This window comes from Oreochromis aureus, linkage group 10 (assembly GCF_013358895.1).
Source record: "Oreochromis aureus strain Israel breed Guangdong linkage group 10, ZZ_aureus, whole genome shotgun sequence".
Classification (NCBI taxonomy): Eukaryota; Metazoa; Chordata; class Actinopteri; order Cichliformes; family Cichlidae; genus Oreochromis; species Oreochromis aureus.
Window position 1 is genome coordinate 33,850,408 of NC_052951.1, and position 18,543 is coordinate 33,868,950.

Below are 18,543 nucleotides of genomic sequence, written 5' to 3' on the forward strand. Positions count from 1 at the left end.
AGTTATCCTGTGAATATTGCGCTCACATAAATTATTATTATTATTACATAAGTGTAATCAAGTTATTTGTGGTAGTTTGAAGGAGCTTTTTTCTTGTCGTCTGTTGCCTCCCTCTGGCGGCCAAACAACGAACAGCAGGCGGCGTAAAGCGACGTAGATGTCGCGAAGACGGCGGAAGTTTTACGTCATTTAGTCTGCACACGTTTGATAGCAGCGATTAAACCTGAAAAGAGCAAAACCCGGCTTTCTTTTCTTATTTTTGCCTTTTAAACATTTTTAGACAGTTTATCTGACATTTAAGTCCTTCATCTACTTACTGGTGCCTTCAGGCTGTAGCCATGGAAACAGGTTTGTAGCAGATTGTTTGATCAATGCTAATCTGCTAGGCTAATATTTCCTGCAAGACAAAACACCAATAAATCCGTAAGTTTTACTTTGTTGGCTTTAAAAGCCTGTCTGTGAGCAGCTGATGGTATTTAGATGTGCTCTATCTTGTTTTTCTACTTTGACAACGAGGCTTTTCCCAAACCGACAAAGCGGCGTTAAGTTGTCACTTTTTTAATGGAGTCTGGCGGCGCTGGGATTACTGGTTTTATTTAAGGGAGTTAAAGGGAGCAAAGGTTTGGTTGTTTTTAAATGTGGTTCAATGTGTTGTTAAATACGTTGGTATACTCATGATTAGCTTTAAGTCAGGCTGCAAAGTGTCGGTCTTTTCTGTCCTGTTCACTACGTCGCAAGAAATTATTCAGATTAAGAACAAACTTGATTTATCAGCATAAGTGAGTGTGTTTGAAGATAACCGGGAATGGACTCTGAAGACTGTACTCTGAGACTCGCGCTTTAATTCGGCTCTCAATAATTCACCGTTACATTAAATTTAATTTCCAAACTGCCTGTTTAAAGTTTTCAGAGTGGATTAAAACAATGTGTCTTTAAATTTCTATTTTTTCTAATGGAGTCTGGTATAAAAACATGCTTTCTCATGGCTGTGTTATGTTGGCGTGTGTGTAGTGTGAATTGAATCCTTTGGGACATTATTACTGTAATTAAACACGTGTGCTCCTGATGATCTCAAGATAATCAGTGTTGTTGGGTTTGAATGTCGTGTTACTGATTAACTCGTGTGCTTCCCGGTGCAGAGGAGCAGGCCAGGAACCGTTTCCAGTTGGAGCTTGAGTTCGTCCAGTGTTTGGCGAATCCCAACTACCTGAACTGTGAGTGATGCTGTGATCAGAAACTCTCACAGCTTCACGTTTGCCAGAGTTTGACGGAGATTTTGTGTGTTTGTGTTTCCAGTTCTGGCTCAGAGAGGCATCCTGAGGGACAGATCCTTCATCAACTACCTGAAGTACCTGCTGTACTGGAAGGAGCCCGAGTACGCCAAGTTCCTCAAGTACGGCGACATGTTTGATTCTTGGTTTAGACAATTTTCTGTGTGAGAGTAAAGTTGTGATGTTTGTCAACCTTCTGTCAGCTGACCTCTGCTCTGTGACTCCGCCCACTGCAGGTACCCCCACTGCCTGCACATGCTGGAGCTGCTGCAGTACGAGCACTTCAGGAAGGAGCTGGTGAACGCTCAGTGCGCCAAGTTCATTGACGAACAGCAGCTGCTGCACTGGCAGCACTACTCACGCAAACGCATGCGGCTGCAGCAGGCACTCGCCGAGCAGACGCAAGCGCAGCCGCAGACGGCCCCGCCGCACGGCAACGCCGCCGCAAAGTGACGACGGAGTTGGAGCGCTGCTGGGATGCCAAGGTTATTTCTCCATTCACATGAACATTAAAGACTGCAGGGGAGGAACTGAGGTGGGAGCTGATCAGCTGATGGGAAGCATCAGCTTTGACCTTCCTGTTGCGATTTTCAAGTTAAAATTTCTCCTGGATTTATGGATGTGGCTATTTCCTGGAACTTGTCAGTCCAATGGTCTCAGCAGGAAGAGACTGAAACAGATAAGACAGCAGAGGTTATAATTTAAAGTGCTGCTGCTCAGTCAGGTCCTACCAGCTGCAGAGTGAGCTCCTGCCTGATGGGGCATGTTTTTACCTGCGGCGATCACCTGAGTGTCCAGTTGAGGGAGAAGGGTGTGGTTGGACCTTTTTTTCATCCTTTGTTCTAATAAAATGTTTGAAATGTGAAGAGTTTGTTTCTGTTTGCGTGTTGATGAAACCAGTAAAGTTGTGCAGGCTTCCTTTGTGTTAGTCAGCTCAATAACAACAGTGACCTCCTACATCCTTTTCCTAACCTCTTTTCCTTGACCTGAAATATCCTGATGTGAAGGAAAGGTGGGAGGAGACTCTTAGAGGAGGTGGTCTGATGCAGGTCACATGAAGAAGATCTCGCTTCATCACAAAGAGAATTCTATCACGGCCAGTAAAATAAAATAAATCGGATTTTCTTTGCTTTTCTTTTTTCTGTCAGAGCAAAGGTTCACTCCATCATCACTTCTACAGCAGAGCATTAAACAGTGATTCAGTGAGGGTGGCTCATGATGTACGTTTTAAAAGGAAACGCAATCCTTCTATTTTTAGATCCAATTTAAAAATTGAACTATTAAAAACAGATCCTGTGGAAAAGAGCAGAGCAACAAGACAAAGCAAAGCATCCCCAGGCTGCAGAGCCTTGAGCACAAGCGACAGACAACGACACAACAGACAAAGAGAGAGAGCCCTCCTGGACCCTCTGTTTATTGGGTGTGTTGTTACCTGCTGCTCTCAGCACACCTGTAAAAGTTTAAGAGCTCTGTTTATGACAGATGAAGGACCGAGGATTAAACGTGCAGCGAGCAGTGCAAACACCATTCACAGAGGTCAGCTGACTGTGATAAAGCAAACAAACAAATTTTATTATGAAATTCACTTAAAAAGAAAGCCGGACATATAGTTTTAGTCATTTTTGTTAAATACTGACACGCCAAGCAGCCGTAATAGAAAAGCTAAAACCTAAACTAATATCAAACCCAGTTTCCAAATACACATCTGAGTTAAGTAAATCCACTCAGGAAACTAAATGAAGCTAAAATGTATTGAAAATAAAATAAAGTGTTATTTTTTCCGTTTTCTCACGCAAAACGTCATTAACTGGTCACTCTTGGCCTCCCTCCTCTCACATGTGCCTGGATAAAGGACTTTCTCACAAACCGGCCCCAGACTGTAAGACTCCGCCCTCATCTCTCCTCCACTCGCACACTGAGCACCGGCTCCCCACAGGGCTGTGTGCTGAGCCCCCTCCTGTATTCTCTCTACAACCACGACTGCAGCTCAACCCACAACAACAATCTCATCATCAAGTTTGCTGATGACATCACGGTAGTCGGACTCATCTCAAAGGGAGACGAGGCAGAGTACAGAGAGGAAGTCCTGAAGCAGCCTGGTGTTCAGAAAACAACCTGCACTGAACACCAAGAAAACCAAAGAGCTCATTGTTGACTTCAGGAGACACAGCACTGACTTAGCCCCCCTCTACATCAACGGGGAGTGTGTGGAGAGGGTCCACACCTTCCAGTTCCTTGGTGTCCTCATCTCTGCTGACATCTCCTGGACAGAAAACATCTCAGCAAACGTCAAGAAGGTCCAACAGCGGCTGCACTTCCTGAGAGTCCTCAGGAAGTATAAGCTGAACTCCAACCTGCTGCTGACCTTCTACCGCTCGTCCATTGAGAGCCTGCTAACCTATTGCATCACGGTATGGTATGGCAGCTGCACCAAGGCAGATAGAGTGAGGCTTCAGAGGGTGGTCAAGACAGCACAAAAGATCATCGGCTGCCCTCTCCCCTCCCTGGTGGACATTTATTCCTCCCGCTGCCTCAGCAGAGCAGCAAACATTATCAAGGACAGCTCCCACCCTGGCTTCAACATGTTCAGCCTGCTTCCCTCAGGGAAGCGCTACAGGTGCATCAGCACAAAGACCCACAGACTCAAAAACAGTTTCTTCCCTAAAGCCATAACCACCCTGAACTCACACATGCACCGATACCACCCCCCACCCCCCCCTTTTTTAAAACCGGCTTGTATATTTATACATTTTATATATATTTCTCTCTCTCTCTGTTAATACTGTCCATATGTATATAGCGCTGCAGACCTGCCCCCCCCCAGCATGTTTGCACTGAGTAGGAGATGCTCAGTGTCTCATTGTACAACTGTATAGTGACAATAAAGGCATTCTATTCTAGTCTATTCTCTATCTGCTTTTATTGTGAAGGATTCCGGAAGTTACTTTGCTGATGTTAGCGGAAGACCCGGGGCAGTTTTCTCCGTAACACCAGGGCCGTTGCGCGGTAACGGAGCGGTGTTGTGTCGTGAGTCGTGCCTCGGTGCCTGGATGGACGCCCAGCGGTTCAGTTAGCTAACGTTTAAGCGATGCTTTCGCTGTTTTCCGCGGACACCGGGACGGGAAACGGCTGAGCGGGACGACGGTAACTCCTCGTTTCTTCATCGTCACTGATCAGTCGGAGTGTTTTGTTTAAAAGTGCCGACTTTAATGTAGAAACGGAGCGATCTACACTGACAGGTAGATTTAAAAAGTTTGTGGCCGCCTGGTGTGGGCATGCGCAGTTTGCAATATTGGGTTGAATAAGTGTGATTTATGAAACTCTGGCTGAGTTAGCTTGTTAGCATTCTGATAAGAGAGTTGTTCATTTTTGCTCATCTGTGAAGTGTGGAGTGGATCTAATGGCTCAGACTGTAAACTGCCAGCCTGCAGGTCCAAGTCCAGGCTGGGTTAAACTATAAACTGAGTTAGAGTCACAACTTCACCTGTGACCTCACATACCTTTTATTCTTGGAATTCGACAGGGTTCAAAATAATCAGATTATACAGGGCTTCAGATTCACTAGTTTTAACTCCTGCCCCTTTGAGCCAGTTTTCTTCTGATTGGCTGCCCCTCACAAGCATTTAAACAGCAGGTGAGTGGGGCTATTTCACATTAATCAGTTATCACCTAGTCATCCGTCTGTGTAACCTTCTGTGACCTCATAGAACCATAGAAGAGGCAGCCCGAGTGTGTGTGTCAGGCTCACAGGGATCACCTGTGTACACACCGATCTTGGTGCTGTGGCTGTGTTTGATGTGAGCACGTAGCACTGGAACATAGATTTACAACAGGAAATGAGGTGGAGCAGATCAGCATGTACTGTATTCATTAAGCATGTTAATATTTAACCGCACGTTCATTATTAGCTGTTTACTCGCTGTGATAACCAGACCTCATCTCACGCGTGTCTGTCTCTGTGCTCAGTTCGGGTGGAGTCACCAGCACAGACCTGATGTTGCAGCGGGTGGCGGTGGTCGGTGCCGGAGCGGCCGGACTCTGCACGGCCAGGCACATCCTGTCCCGTCCGGGCCACTTTGCTCCTCCAGTGGTGTTCGAGCTCTCTGAAAACGTAGGCGGCACCTGGTGTTATGACGAACGTGTTGGAAAGCTTGATAACGGGCTGCCAGTGCACAGCAGCATGTACAGAGACCTCAGGTAGGCTCACCTGTCTGCACGCCATCGATGAGTTCGCTGCGAGGGCCTGCTCCACGTTTCACTAAAGTAGCTTTGCATAATTTATTTTGTAAAGTCATCCTTAATGCTTCAATCCTGACTCAACTAAAGCCTAAAGCCACAGTTATTTGATTCGGGTCATTTCCTGTGTCTTTGGGGTCATTCTCTCTGCAGTCTCCTACACTGACATGAACACGAGAGAAAGGCTGACCTGCAGTGAAGTTTCCTTTCTGTTAATGTTTTCTGATATTCCAACAGGACCAACCTGCCCAAGGAGGTGATGATGTTCCCAGACTTCCCCTTTGACCCCCAGCTGAGCAGCTTCCTGCCCCATCAGGAGGTCCAGAGGTACCTGGAGAGGTACTGCCAGAGCCACGGCATCGAGCCTCACATCCGGGTGAGTCGTCCTGAATTCTTCTGAGTCAGATTTAACATGCTGGCTCTCATAACTCAGTCTGTGATGTCATGTAGGGAATAGTTTTCCCGCAGGGTTCAGGTGGCCGGTTTGTGATACATGTAGACTTTACGATTTAGTTAAAATCTTTATTGATCGCAGCAGTTTTTTATTTGATGCCCTTCGAGTGCAGAAAGGAAAATATCGACTCATTAATGTTTTATTCCTTTCTTTGTATTATTGTAGAGTCTTTAAGCACCTGCCTCCAGGTGCTTAATGAAGCACCTGGAGGCAGCTGTTGTTGTGATTTGGCGCTGTATAAATAAAAATTGATTGAATTGAAAAATGAATAATGTCTGCATGTGTAAAAAGTAAGAGTGTGGAGTTCGTGGGAAAGATCACAGTGGCGACCATTGCGATGTTAAGTCTGAGCCCCAGATGTTGACGAACCAGCAACAGTCTGAAACAAGGTTCCAACCAGCTCGACTGCTTCTTGTATTTAACCAAGAAGGTCTTTGAGGGTAAAATCTGCTTCAACAGAGACCTGATCAGGAATAACAGATCAGGAATAAAAAGTTCAGGAATCACAGATCGGGAATCACAGATGCACTCTGCAGTAGAAGAACTCAGGTTTAAAGTTTCCCAGCTGGATAAAAGAAGCTTTGTTCGTTTGAAGGTTCTTTTTTAACTCCTGGTACCAGAAACACGACCAACAATCCTAACAGCTGTTCATAGGCAATAAAGATAATCAAGGCGATTACCCAGCATGCTTTGGACATGAAAATGTACCAGCAGTGTTGCTTCCTCAGGCTTAATGAAACCTGTTCATAAAGGACACAGTGACGGTCATAAAGCATGGTGTGACACACCGATGTCATGTAAGCAATGTTGCCATAATCACAACACAGATTAGATGAGCGTTTCTGAACTGCTAAATTACTCCGGGCCGGATTTCCAAAGAAACTCAAAAAAAAGTTTTCATTTCCTTTTTCTTTATTCATCGTCTCATCTCATTTATGTTGGGAGCAGCAGGCACATGCTGCATTAAATAAACCATAAAACCCAAATAAAGATACAGCAGTTATACAAACACTATGTCACAGCACTAAAAACAAACCCAGACAAAAGGAGTTTCCATCCATCCAATAATAATCCTGACCTGGTTAATGTTACATGGCTGGGTCAGTTTTTCAGAATCAGAAGTGTGATTGTGGTTTGTTGTCCCAAATTTTTTAGTTCTTGTTTATAAAGATGTGACAGTGATCTGATTGGCTGTGACAGGGTGTTAAACATAAGAAAACATCGCTCCATCCAGGAACAGCCTGATGCTTCGTCACTAATATGTCGAAACTGCTCTCTAGTATAAAGCCAATACCTGAGTACCTGCCACAGGTATGGACACCAGGATGATCAGAGATTTGGAGGCGATTTCAGCTCCGTCAATAAAAAGCTGCTCGGGTTGAATTTTCTAATAGATCTGATTTGTCTCAAACATGATACATTACAAAAGTAAACCTCCCGCGGCGCCACCTTCACTCCTCACTGCGACTCTTTTTGTCAGTTCAACACTGTCGTGGAAAGAGTGAAGCCCGTTGTCGTGACGGCAGAGGGCGAGGTGGAGGAGAGGACGACGTGGGAAGTGACGTCATCTGATTCTTCAGGTCATCAGAAAACGGAGACGTTCGACTCCGTCTTCATCTGCTCGGGGTGAGATCACACACTGCGTTCTGTCTAATGACCAGCAGGGGGCAATGACAAATAAATCTAATAGTGCAGAAATCTATGAATCTGGATCTGTGACCAACACTTTGCCGATGAGTTGATGGTCTCAGACGTAGTTTAAAGTTTCATTAAATCAAATGTGATTTTGATTTTGTAAAATATGGTTTCAGTAGAGTCACAAACGAGGTTAAACGACAGCATTCTCTTTGGCTAATGATCTGTAACACCTGGTCAATGTGTGGCTGCGATTCAACATATTTGCATTCACTAATTATTCCAGAGAGCAACTTTAATACAATGTCTTTGGGTTTTTAAAAAGTCTTTAAATGTTGAGATTTACAAATAAAAGTGTGAGTCTTGTGAAGTCTAAGCTGTTGTGTTTTGGAGAAAGAACAGGATTTTATTGAAAGCAGAAAGTTACAAAATGTGGATTAAAGCTCTTAATTTGAAGGTGAACATTTTGTTTTGAAATGATTCTGTGGGCTGTATAAAAAAACAAACTCTGGCTGCATGTTTATGTTAAAGAGTGAGGCTGATCTGGTCTCTCAGCTTTACTTCAGAATAAAAGTCTCTGCCCCCTGCTGCCACTTGAGGGCACCAAAGCTCTGAGTTCACCGGCTTCAGCGGCTCTTATTATTTTGACTGTTATTTTTGTCTGTTTTACAGGCACTACTCAGACCCTCACATCCCACACATACCAGGCATCGAGAACTTTAAAGGTAAAACAAACATTTATGCCTTCATAAAAAAAAAACAAAAAAAACAAACAAAGCTTTTACAACAAGCAAGAAATTTTAATGAAAAGTTCCTGATATGTTAGAAATTTATTTTTCTGAGGAGATTGAATGAAAGCAGTGGACTACTGATATCTTCATCAGGTTTATTCTTGTGTTTAAGCCTCAGTAACATCTGTGAACACTCAGTCGTGATTAGCATTAATCTTTTAAAGTGTCAGTTTACTAAATCGAAGTTCGCTGGCGCTAGATTGGATCAGCGGAAGGACTGTGCCGCTTTTCCCTGACCATCAGAAAGTTGCAGAGCTCAGTCCTCTCCTTTCCGTCTGCTGCACACTGAAAGTGTGGACAGTTGTGTGAGTTCACAGCAGGTCGTGATACTTCAAACTGAGCCGCATTGGTGTGAAATTTGGGAATGTTTGTGCGGCTGGTTAGACACACCAGCATTGTTTGTTCTCATTTTGTGCTGAATCCTCACAAAGCGTACCTTGGGGTGTGTTCAGACACCTCTGGGAAGCCTTCGTGTTTCAGTCAGTTGGTAAAATCAGAGGTTTAAGAGGCTTCTGGACACCAAAGAAGTTTGAATGAAAGCTCAATGGGCAGCTCAGCCGAGTCCGGAACCTTTATCCGCCACGTCTCCTTTACAACAGTGGAACAACTGACACAGCTGCACAGAGCATCCCTCCCAATGATCCATTCTAGAACCAGTGTGCCTCTCTGTGTGCAGGGAAAGTGCTCCACAGTCACTCGTATCGATTCGCGGAGCCGTTCACGGGTCAGTCGGTGGTCGTTCTGGGAGCCAAAGCATCAGGTCTGGATATTTCCCTCGAGCTGGCCAATGTGGGTGCCCAGGTAACAACTAACATCTGCATGCAGATGTATTATTTTTATTATTATGATATTTATTTTATTTTATTTTATTTATTTATTTCTTGCATATTTCAGTTTACATACCAAAAAGTCTGAGTTAAAGAGGAGCTTTTAAACATGCAGAGACAAGCTGGGCACCGGTACCGAAGGTGACCCTCTGATAGGAGGAAGGTGCCAGGTGATAGACAGAGGCTGCATGTTCCCACATTTGTATTAACTTTTTGGCAAAGCCATCGGGAGCCTTTGGTTAGAGACCCAGGCCTGGAGGAAGAGGAGCGAGAGCAGAGACCCATAATTCTGTATTTAAATAAAGAAGTTAACAGCAGGTTACGCTGCATAACGCTGCAGCGAGTGCAGAAAGCGTGTGATGGAGCTTTAGACTCGCAGTAATTTGGGTGTTTTTCTTTCTTCTTCTCTCAGGTGACTCTGAGTCACCGCCGTCCTCGTCTCACATTCCCTCTGCCTGCTGGGATTCAACAGTCCAGCTCAGTAGAGGCCGTCGAGGACGACGGCAGAATTCGCTTCCAGGTGACTGGCCTCAACTGTATTAATCCTCCACTACAGGAAGTCCACGTGATATATTTAAATAAAGTTCGAGCAGACACTCCCTGTGATTGGTTATAAATAAAATTGGATTGGATTGGTTGGTGGTATGTGACGCTGTGATCGGTTCCAGGATGGCTCGGTGACGGAGGCGGACGTGCTGATGTTCTGCACCGGCTATAACTTCAGGTTTAAGTTCTTGGACGCAGCCCAGCTGGGTCTGGACATCCAGGACCAGATGATGTCACCTCTGTACCGCTTCATGGTGCCACCCGCCTTCCCCTCGCTCTTTTTCATCGGCATCTGCAAGATCATCTGCCCCTTCCCCAACTTCAACTGCCAGGTGAGTGGGAGTGTACCCTCATACCCACTATTCTCCACTGCAGCAGTTCCAGTGCAGACTTTCTAAGAAACAGAGCGGACTTACTCGGGTTTGAATGCCGTTTGTTAAGTAGCTTCGGTTGCTAATTTCCTTTTTCTATCGCTGCAGGTCCAGTTCGCCCTGGCCGTGTTGGAGGGCTCGGTCACGTTACCCTCTCGAGTTCAGATGGAGGATGAGGTCCGGCGGGAGCTGCAGGAGAAGCTGGAGCGGGGAGTCCAGCATCGCCACCTGCTGATCTTGGACCAGGATCAGTGGGAGTACTGCAACACACTGGCTCGCTCTGCCGGCTTCCCGCTGCTGCCTCCAGTTGTACGCAGCCTGTACGAGGAGGTGTGGCGACAGCGACAGATTCACCCCAAAAACTACCGGAAGCTCAACTACAGGCTGATCAGCGACTTGCAGTGGGAGCTGATCAATTAATCGGTGAATGGCAGATGTGCTAAGGAAGCTGAGCCTCTAGCGCCACCTCAGGCTGTACCTGAGAGGCCTGCTCCCTCTGCCCCTCTTCACATTTACTACACTTGCTTAGATTGAGGACTTCCACCCTCATCTATAATTATGCTTTAATAAACTGTTTAGCCAATGAAAATCTTTTATATTTAAACTCCCACTGCAGCTAATAGAGGCTAAAAGACAAATCAAACCAAAATACATAGAAACTTGACTTAAGCAAAGCACCAGCAAGTTTATAGGATGCACAAATCTCGGATGAGCCCCCAATTTAGCTCAGAACACAAAGAGTCGTCTCAAAAAACACTTTAAAAAATTCAATTCAATTCAATTTTATTTATATAGCACCAAATCACAACAAAAGTCGCTTCAAGGCGCTTTATATTGTACAGTAGATAGCACAATACTCGAATGCTTCAACTTTTGTGCTTACTGTGTGATTAATGTTCTCCCCTGCTAAAGCTGCTGTTAAAAACACACCTCAGAATTTTATTGTTTTAAAAATCCAAACTATTTAACACATAACTGGACTTGTGAAGGCTGCTTTTACTCCCTGTGAGTCAGTGATGTAAACTGGTTGGACTCCAGAGCTGTCACTAATATATCTGACTGGCGTTTATAACAATGGCACTTTGCTTTTAGTTTTAATTACTATTATAGAGGACAGTTAATCCTCACAGTTATCCTGTGAAGAAACAGACACAGAAAGGAAAGTGCTAATTATCTGCAGGTTATAGAGACCTCCAGCACTGAGCTGACACTGATGCTGGTACAGAGATGAGACTCCACACCAGATGAGATCACATCCAGAGTCTGTGCAACGAGGCAAAGTGTTGTTAGATTTCAACTTTGGTAAAAACATCACACTTCACACTGGAGTTGTCCCAATGACACCGACAGGCAGAAAGTGAAGGCACCGCAGTAGGTTTTACCTGACAGACTGAAGGTGTGATTAAAGCGCAGACTTTGAGCTTGAAGCGTTTGAACAGAGGGAGTGCAGCAGGATCGCAGGCCCCGTTTCCTCTTAGGAGCAGTCAGGAGTCGATTCAGCTCATTTTAAATGAACTAATCAATCTGATTCTCAGGCCTTCAGAACTCCTCTCACAGCAGGAATCTAAATGTGTTTGCCCACAGCTGGCAGCAGACAGAGTAGTGAGCTCTACACAGTGACATTATCACTAACTGCACTTTATATGCTGAGATTTTGTTGTGATGGAGGTGTTTTGAAGCGAATGTTGGACGATCGCTGTGTTTTTAATGAGCTGATCACTGCAGCTATGTCCTATGGATCAGGCTGACAGGAACTCTCAAAGTGTACTCAGATTACTGTGAAATCATGGTTCCAGCTCCACAGAGGACCAAGCCTTTTAGATTTGAATCACCTTCTAGCACCACCCTCTGGCTGTGATTAGCAGAGCTGCCTCTAATAAACATTGTACACTCAAATCTACCTCAGTCATTACAATAAACCTTCTTTATTTCAAGGATAAAGACATGCTGTGTCAGAGATTAATAATAACTAGTGATTAAATGCAGAGAGGTCTATTATGGTAAATGGACTTGTTCTTATATAGCGCTTTTCTACTCTTCTGAGCACTCAAAGCGCTTTACACAAATTGTGCATTCACCCATTCACACCAGGACATTTTTCTAAGTAACATTCACACACTCATACTCCGATGGATGCATCGGAGAGCAATTTTGGGGTTAGTATCTTGCCCAAGAATATTTGGCATGCAGACTAGGGGAAGCCAGGAATCAAACCACCAACTTTCCGATCAGCAGATGACCTGCTCTACCGCCTGAGCTACTATTAACACATAGTGAGTGAAGAAGAAACACCCAGTGCATCATGGGAATCCCCGGCAGCCTACGTCTATTGCAGCATAACTAAGGGAGGATTCAGGGTCACCTGGTCCAGCCCTAACTATATGCTTTAGCAAAAAGGAAATTTGAAGCCTAATCTTGAAAGTAGAGATAGTGTCTGTCTCCTGAATCCAAACTGGAAGCTGGTTCCACAGAAGAGGGGCCTGAAAACTGAAGGCTCTCCCTCCCATTCTACTTTTAAATACTCTAGGAACAACAAGTAGGCCTGCAGTGTGAGAGCGAAGTGCTCTAATAGGGTGATATGGTACTACAAGGTCATTAAGGGGGCCTGGACAAGCACAGAGATGAGTCCACTGTCAGAGGCCATAAGAGGATCATTTGTAACCTTCACTAAAACTGTTTCTGTGCTTTGATAAGCTTTAAGTTTTTCTTTGGTAATTTAGTTAAATGAGTTCCTTAATTTTCTGATTTTTGTTGAAGACCTTGGGTGTAGTGAGAGAAGTTATGGGGGCACCGCCTCCGTAATAAAATACCTTAATGTTGCATCAGCTCTCGTCTTTAGAGGAAAACTCACCATTTTGTCGTCCATCTCGTCATTTTACTTGTTTGCTTTGTTTTTTTGGTTAGTAAGTAATAAGTGTTCACTGTGTAAAACCTGACCTGTAGTTTATCTTGGTGGGATTGAAATCCGTGTTTGTTTTGTGTTAGCTCACCACACATGCCGTAGTCGTGTTGCAGTTTTGTTTCCTTTCTAATCTTAAGGTTTCTTTCTCTCATGTTTATACAGCACAGCTCCTGTAAATAAAGTTAATGAGTCCACACAGACTGTTTTGTGTGTCTCCGGAATAACTGTCTGCAGTTGGTGTAATATTAATCCTGTCAGATTTCCACTACACAGATATGCCCTACGTGCAACCCAGGAAAGCTCGTCCTGCCAGCATATGCCGAAAAAAGAATGTAATTGTTAGCTCTGAGCAAGCCTGGACAATAAGATGTCATTTCTGGTAAAGACGGCCCATCATATTACTTAAAAATACACACATATCTATCTATCTATCTATCTATCTATCTATCTATCTATCTATCTATCTATACATACATATGTATATGTATGTGTGTGTGTGTGTGAGTGTGTGTGTGTTGGAACACACTAATCATGGCAGCACAGGAACAAGCTCTAAGACCATAGAGGCTGCGGTCTACCACACCAGGCAAGACCCCAGCTGCAGGCTTCACATAACAGCAGGATGCAAGATGCTAGCAGGCAGGGTACACATGGAACGCCAAGTTGCTGACATAGTATACAGAAACATCTGTGCAGAGTATGGCCTGGAAGTCCCAAGGTCAAAATGGGGGACGCCCCCTATGGTGGTGGAGAATGACCGAGCTAAGATCCTGTGGGACTAGACAGAAGAAGACGGCCGTAGTGATAGACATAGCGGTACCATCCTTAAATTCTTACATAAAAGATAGCTCCCACTTCTTTCTTTTCCTCAAAGATCTCCCACTAGTTGATACAGATATAATATTGTGCACCCTGTATACCAATATTAATCAGGAACAAGGCCTAGAGACCCTGGAACATTTCCTTGATACCAGGTCTACGAAATTACCATCTAGTTCCTTTCTAACTAAGCTGGCTGCTTTTGTCCTACAGAGGATTTATTTCTTTTTCAACAACACACCATACCTTCAGATCTCTGGCACTGCAATGTGAACCAAAATGGCCCCCAGTTTTGCCTGCTTTTTTGTTGGTCGCCTGGAAGAACAAATTTTATATAATCACCAAAACAGCCCTTACTTTCCATTCATTATGTCTTGGAAACGGTATATAGATTATATGTTTTTACTCTGGAAAGAACCAGTCTCTATATTACTAGAGTTTGTAGAATTCCTGAATGGACATTTTGCAGGCTTTTGTTTTACCCTAAATTAAAGCAATGAAGAAATTCACTTTCTGGACATAAAAGTAACCACAAAAGCCAGATCTCTGTCCACCTCTTTGTATTCGAAACCCATTGATCGAAATACATTACTTCATGCTGCAAGTTTCCATCCGAACCGCCTCAAAAAAGCCTCCCTGTAAGCCAATTGATCAGACTCAAACATATCTGTGAAATTCCAGAGAAATACAATGAGAGCAAAGAAGAGATGCTGAACAAATTTAAAGAAAGGGATTACAAAGAGTTAAGATCTGCAGAACAGAAGGGGAATTCAGTAAGGAGGGAAACTAGAAACTAAGAAATCTCCAAAACTTAAACCTAACCCATGTCTTTTGTACAACCTTCACACCAAAAACCAGGAACATTAAAGAAATCATTTTAAAACACTGGTATATCCTTCAAAATGACCCAAACTTATTGGGGACCTTCAAAGAACCCCCAATGATAACCTATAGGAGAGAAAAACTGTTAGAGATCGGCTTGTTAGAGCTTCCCAGAACCCTAATATGCCAGATAAAACCCTGGTAATTCATAACCTACAAGGTAATTTTAAATGTGGGTCATCCATAAATTCTCAATACACCAAAAACGTAAAATCATTCAAAGATCCTATCAGTGACAAAACCATTGCCATAAAGGGTTTTCTTACCAGCAGAACTAAAAATGTAATCTACATGATAAAGTCCCCATGCAATAAAATACATATAGCAGAAACATCCGCCCTCTGAAAGATTGAATTAATGAACACAGAAGTGTGATCAAGAGAAATGATCTAACCAGCCCTGTTGCAAGACACTTCAATGATAAACACCATAATTTACCTTTTTTCTTTCTAGGCATTGAAGCCATTAAACTCAGTCAAAGAGGAGTTAATACTAATTTTATCCAGAAAAAAAGAAGCATTCTGGATATTCCGTTTTAAGAGTTTATATTCTAGAGGTATGAATGATTACTTTTCTATCAATGAGTTTTTGTAAACTGTAAATTTTATGATTTTAGTACTTTTAAGCAGTTATTTTGCCTTGTTTCTTATTTTTGCATGGGTAATATGTATTTATTTATTTTATCAGTAAAATCGAGAAACATTCTAGACAACTCGTTTTATGAGTCCACATCCTAGAGGCATAAATGAGGATCTTTTCACAAATGTGATTCCGTATATGCTGTTTTCTTGCTTTCCAATCAGACTGTTGTACTGACTTTATTTTTTTTTTCTTTTGTAATCACTTTACTATTTTTCTGTATTATTCTAACATTCTTTCTTTTTGGGTTTTTTCATATGTATTATGTGAAGATAGGTGGGGATTATGCCCCTCCCCCCTCGTTTTTATCATTAATGGTCTAGTCCAGTATTCACTTGGGCCTTGTCTTAACCAATTAACCTATTAACCAATACCAACCTGTTATACGTCAGCTGGTTTACCTATGAAGGGGTGATTGGTTCATTTGAATTGTTTTTCCTTTTTTCTGTTTCCTGTCCTTTATTTAAACACAAATTGGTTTATATGTTGTTATGACCCTGATGAAGGCCACGTGCTGGAACGTGTTGGTCAGTTAATAACATTTAAGTGTTGCTAGAGTTCCTGCGTTGTTAGTTTCTCATGCATGCACCTTAGAAGTAGGTGAAGTTGTGCCAAAAACTTTTGTTGCTATTTAACCTGTGTACAAACAGTAACGTCAGATGTGAGTTTTTATTCCAATTGCTTATTTCACTGCTGCTTTTCTTGATTCTCCTCTTTCTGGTGTTAATGGTATTGTGGATTTATCAGCGGAGGAACTTGCCAACCTTTTTAATACTACCTGCACTGACATTCTTAATTCGGTGGCACCTCTGAGGACTAAAAGTGCCAAATTGTTACAGCAATTTGGCACAAAAAAGATAAACTCCATGTCTCTCCGGACATGCTTCGTAAATGTTTATCTAGGTATCAAAAGTCTGTTAAAGCTGCTAAATCTGCCTTCTTCTCTGGTATTATTAGGTCTAACTGCCATAATCCCCGAGCCCTTTCTAGTATTTTTAATTCCTTGATAAACCCTTGCCCCTTCACTTATAGGGATCCCTCTCCTGTACTTTGTGACAATTTTTAAAACTATTTCACTGACAAAATTTCAGCTCTGAGGGCATCTCTCTCATCTCAGTCATTGTTAGTTTCTGATCCTGTTCCAGTCTCTGAATTCTTGACTGTCTTTCAACAGTTCAAGTCACTGGCTTATTCTGATTTAACAGCTATAATTGATCATCTCAAAATCTCTAACTCCCCCCATGATATCCTTCCCTTTCGTTTTCTTAAGGAAGCTTTGCCCACTGTTGGTCCCTGTATCCAACTTTTACTGGATGTATCACTGTCATCAGGTTGTGTACCGTCAGTATTTGAGCACACTGTCGTGCAACCCATTATAAAGAAAAAGAATCTTGACCCTAGTGCTCTAACTAATTACAGACCGATCTCCAACCTCCCTCTTATATCCAAAATTTTGGAAAAAGTGGGTCTAAAACAACTTCAGACCTTCCTTGATACTAACGGTATGAATGAAAAATTTCAGCCTGGTTTTAAACCTGGCCATAGCACTGAGACAGCGTTACTTAGGGTTTTTAATGATCTTGTGGACTCGGGCCATTCCGTGGTTTTAGTTTTACTAGATCTGACTGTTGCCTTTGACACTGTCGACCACAACATTTCCATCTCTAGACTGGAACATGTCGTTGGTCTTAAAGGCATAGTTTTATCTAGGTTCAAATCCTATCTCTCAGGCTACGTCCACACTAATGCGTTTTCGTTTGAAAACGCATCATTTTCTCTCTGTTTTGGCCTCCCATCCACACTGAGACGGCGTTTCTCTCAAGGAAAACGCATACATTTGAAAACGGTACTTTTGCGTCACAATGTGGACAGCGAAAACGGAGACTTTTTGAAAATGATGACAGATTTTGACACATGCAGTCAGTCGGAGGGCATTATACAGCAGTTGTTTTGTTTGCTCTCAATTTTGACAGCCCTATTAAAAATAATCAGTTTCTACATGCTCCAGATAGCTTTTCTTCAAATTCTTTAATTCTCACTCGCTTTTGCAACTTTGTGCTTTTGTGTTACTCACAGCAACAACTCCACCTCATTGTTAGTCCATTTAAAAAAACTTGGTGTTTTTCCTCGACATTTTGCCGCAGCGTTTCAAAGAGCCGGAAAGTAAATAAACGGCAGTGTGATGGCTGCATTTACAGCCACGCAGTGGTAATATCCACCATATTAGTGTACAGGCTTATAAATAACATTGCATCCACAGTTGTCTTTCTTTAAATATAGGAATTAATTTACAGGATAATAAATAACTGGTTTTGGTTTAGAATTAATTCACATACTTCACATACATGACACTGTAGTCTAAAATAAGTGTGCACATTTTAGTTTACACTGTTATGTATGATTAATCTTTGTTTTCTGAGTTACCTTAGTTGCAGCTGCTCCAGTCCCTTAATTGAGGAGCCAAGAGGTGGAAAAGAGGCGGAGCGAGCCTTGATGGAAGCTGCAAATTGGTTCATTCCATAACTCGGGACCATGGGGGGGGATTGGAGTTCATTATGTTTGGTTTAGTTAGGTTTTGTGTGTTTTACCCCTTTTTGTGTTTTTGTGGTCTGATCAGCCACTATTTAAGTTTCCCCTTTGTCTCGTTTAGTTAGGTCAGTTTGTTTGAGTTATCAGTATGGTTTGTTAACTTTCAGTAGAGTTCTGTTATTTTGACCTCTTTTATGGGCCCAAGATTTTGATTCTTTTTGCATGATTTAACCAATTATGTTTTTGGGTTAAATAAAGAATCCTTTTTTTTGGACTTTAACCTGTGCCTAAGTTTTCTTCGCTGCTCGGGCCATCACAGGCAGACAGCAATGAGGTAGATTGAATCGTCTTGCGTTTCACGCATGCGCAGTACTGGAACGTAAGCGTTTTCGGCTGTTTGGATGCACAACTCTAGTTTTTGTTTTTGTTTTGTTTTGATGTTTGTTTGTTTGTGTTTTGTTTTGTTTTTTTGCTTTGTGTTATTCTTTGCTTCGAGCCCTGTGTACAGGAGCTGCATGCTAAAAGATCTTTTGTTCAAAGGGTTGGTGTAATAAGCATATGCTTCAGCCAATACCTATTGATTAGCCTTCTCTCGTGCTTTCTTGTTTTGTGGTAATCTTTATTCTGTATTCACTGAGATA

The 18,543-nt window shown here is 42.8% G+C and overlaps 2 protein-coding genes across 4 annotated transcripts; both read left to right on the forward strand.

Moving 5' to 3' along the window:
- The first annotated feature begins 154 nt into the window (after nt 1-154).
- med31 (mediator complex subunit 31) lies at nt 155-2,137 on the forward strand. The gene is made up of 4 exons (XM_031740483.2): nt 155-348; nt 1,140-1,214; nt 1,297-1,393; nt 1,508-2,137. Exons 1-4 carry the CDS (start codon nt 339-341, stop codon nt 1,722-1,724), a joined length of 399 nt encoding a protein of 132 aa, XP_031596343.1. The 5' UTR covers nt 155-338; the 3' UTR covers nt 1,725-2,137.
- A 2,100-nt stretch (nt 2,138-4,237) lies between these two features.
- On the forward strand, nt 4,238-12,186 carry LOC116320772 (flavin-containing monooxygenase FMO GS-OX4). 3 transcript variants are annotated; one of them, XM_031740486.2, is made up of 9 exons: nt 4,238-4,510; nt 5,238-5,468; nt 5,745-5,883; nt 7,442-7,587; nt 8,269-8,321; nt 9,064-9,188; nt 9,627-9,734; nt 9,883-10,092; nt 10,240-12,186. In XM_031740486.2, the coding sequence occupies exons 2-9, from the start codon at nt 5,266-5,268 to the stop codon at nt 10,549-10,551; spliced, it is 1,296 nt and encodes a 431-aa protein (XP_031596346.2). In that variant the 5' UTR covers nt 4,238-4,510; nt 5,238-5,265; the 3' UTR covers nt 10,552-12,186. The 3 variants fall into 3 exon arrangements, with proteins under 3 accessions (XP_031596346.2, XP_031596345.2, XP_039473797.1); XM_031740485.2 differs by having other exon boundaries at nt 4,238-4,415; XM_039617863.1 differs by lacking the exon at nt 5,238-5,468 and having other exon boundaries at nt 4,238-4,415.
- The last annotated feature ends 6,357 nt before the right edge of the window (nt 12,187-18,543 follow it).

What these genes read in the sequence shown, in the direction of transcription:
- med31 (XM_031740483.2), top strand. An exon ending in GAATCCCAACTACCTGAACT is followed by an intron (nt 1,215 to 1,296) that starts GTGAGTGATGCT and finishes TTGTGTTTCCAG; the next exon opens with TTCTGGCTCAGAGAGGCATC. An exon ending in GAGTACGCCAAGTTCCTCAA is followed by an intron (nt 1,394 to 1,507) that starts GTACGGCGACAT and finishes CGCCCACTGCAG; the next exon opens with GTACCCCCACTGCCTGCACA.
- LOC116320772 (XM_031740486.2), top strand. Translation starts at nt 5,266, where the DNA reads ATGTTGCAGCGGGTGGCGGTGGTCGGTGCCGGAGCGGCCGGACTCTGC. An exon ending in TGGCCAATGTGGGTGCCCAG is followed by an intron (nt 9,189 to 9,626) that starts GTAACAACTAAC and finishes TTCTTCTCTCAG; the next exon opens with GTGACTCTGAGTCACCGCCG. An exon ending in ACGGCAGAATTCGCTTCCAG is followed by an intron (nt 9,735 to 9,882) that starts GTGACTGGCCTC and finishes GATCGGTTCCAG; the next exon opens with GATGGCTCGGTGACGGAGGC.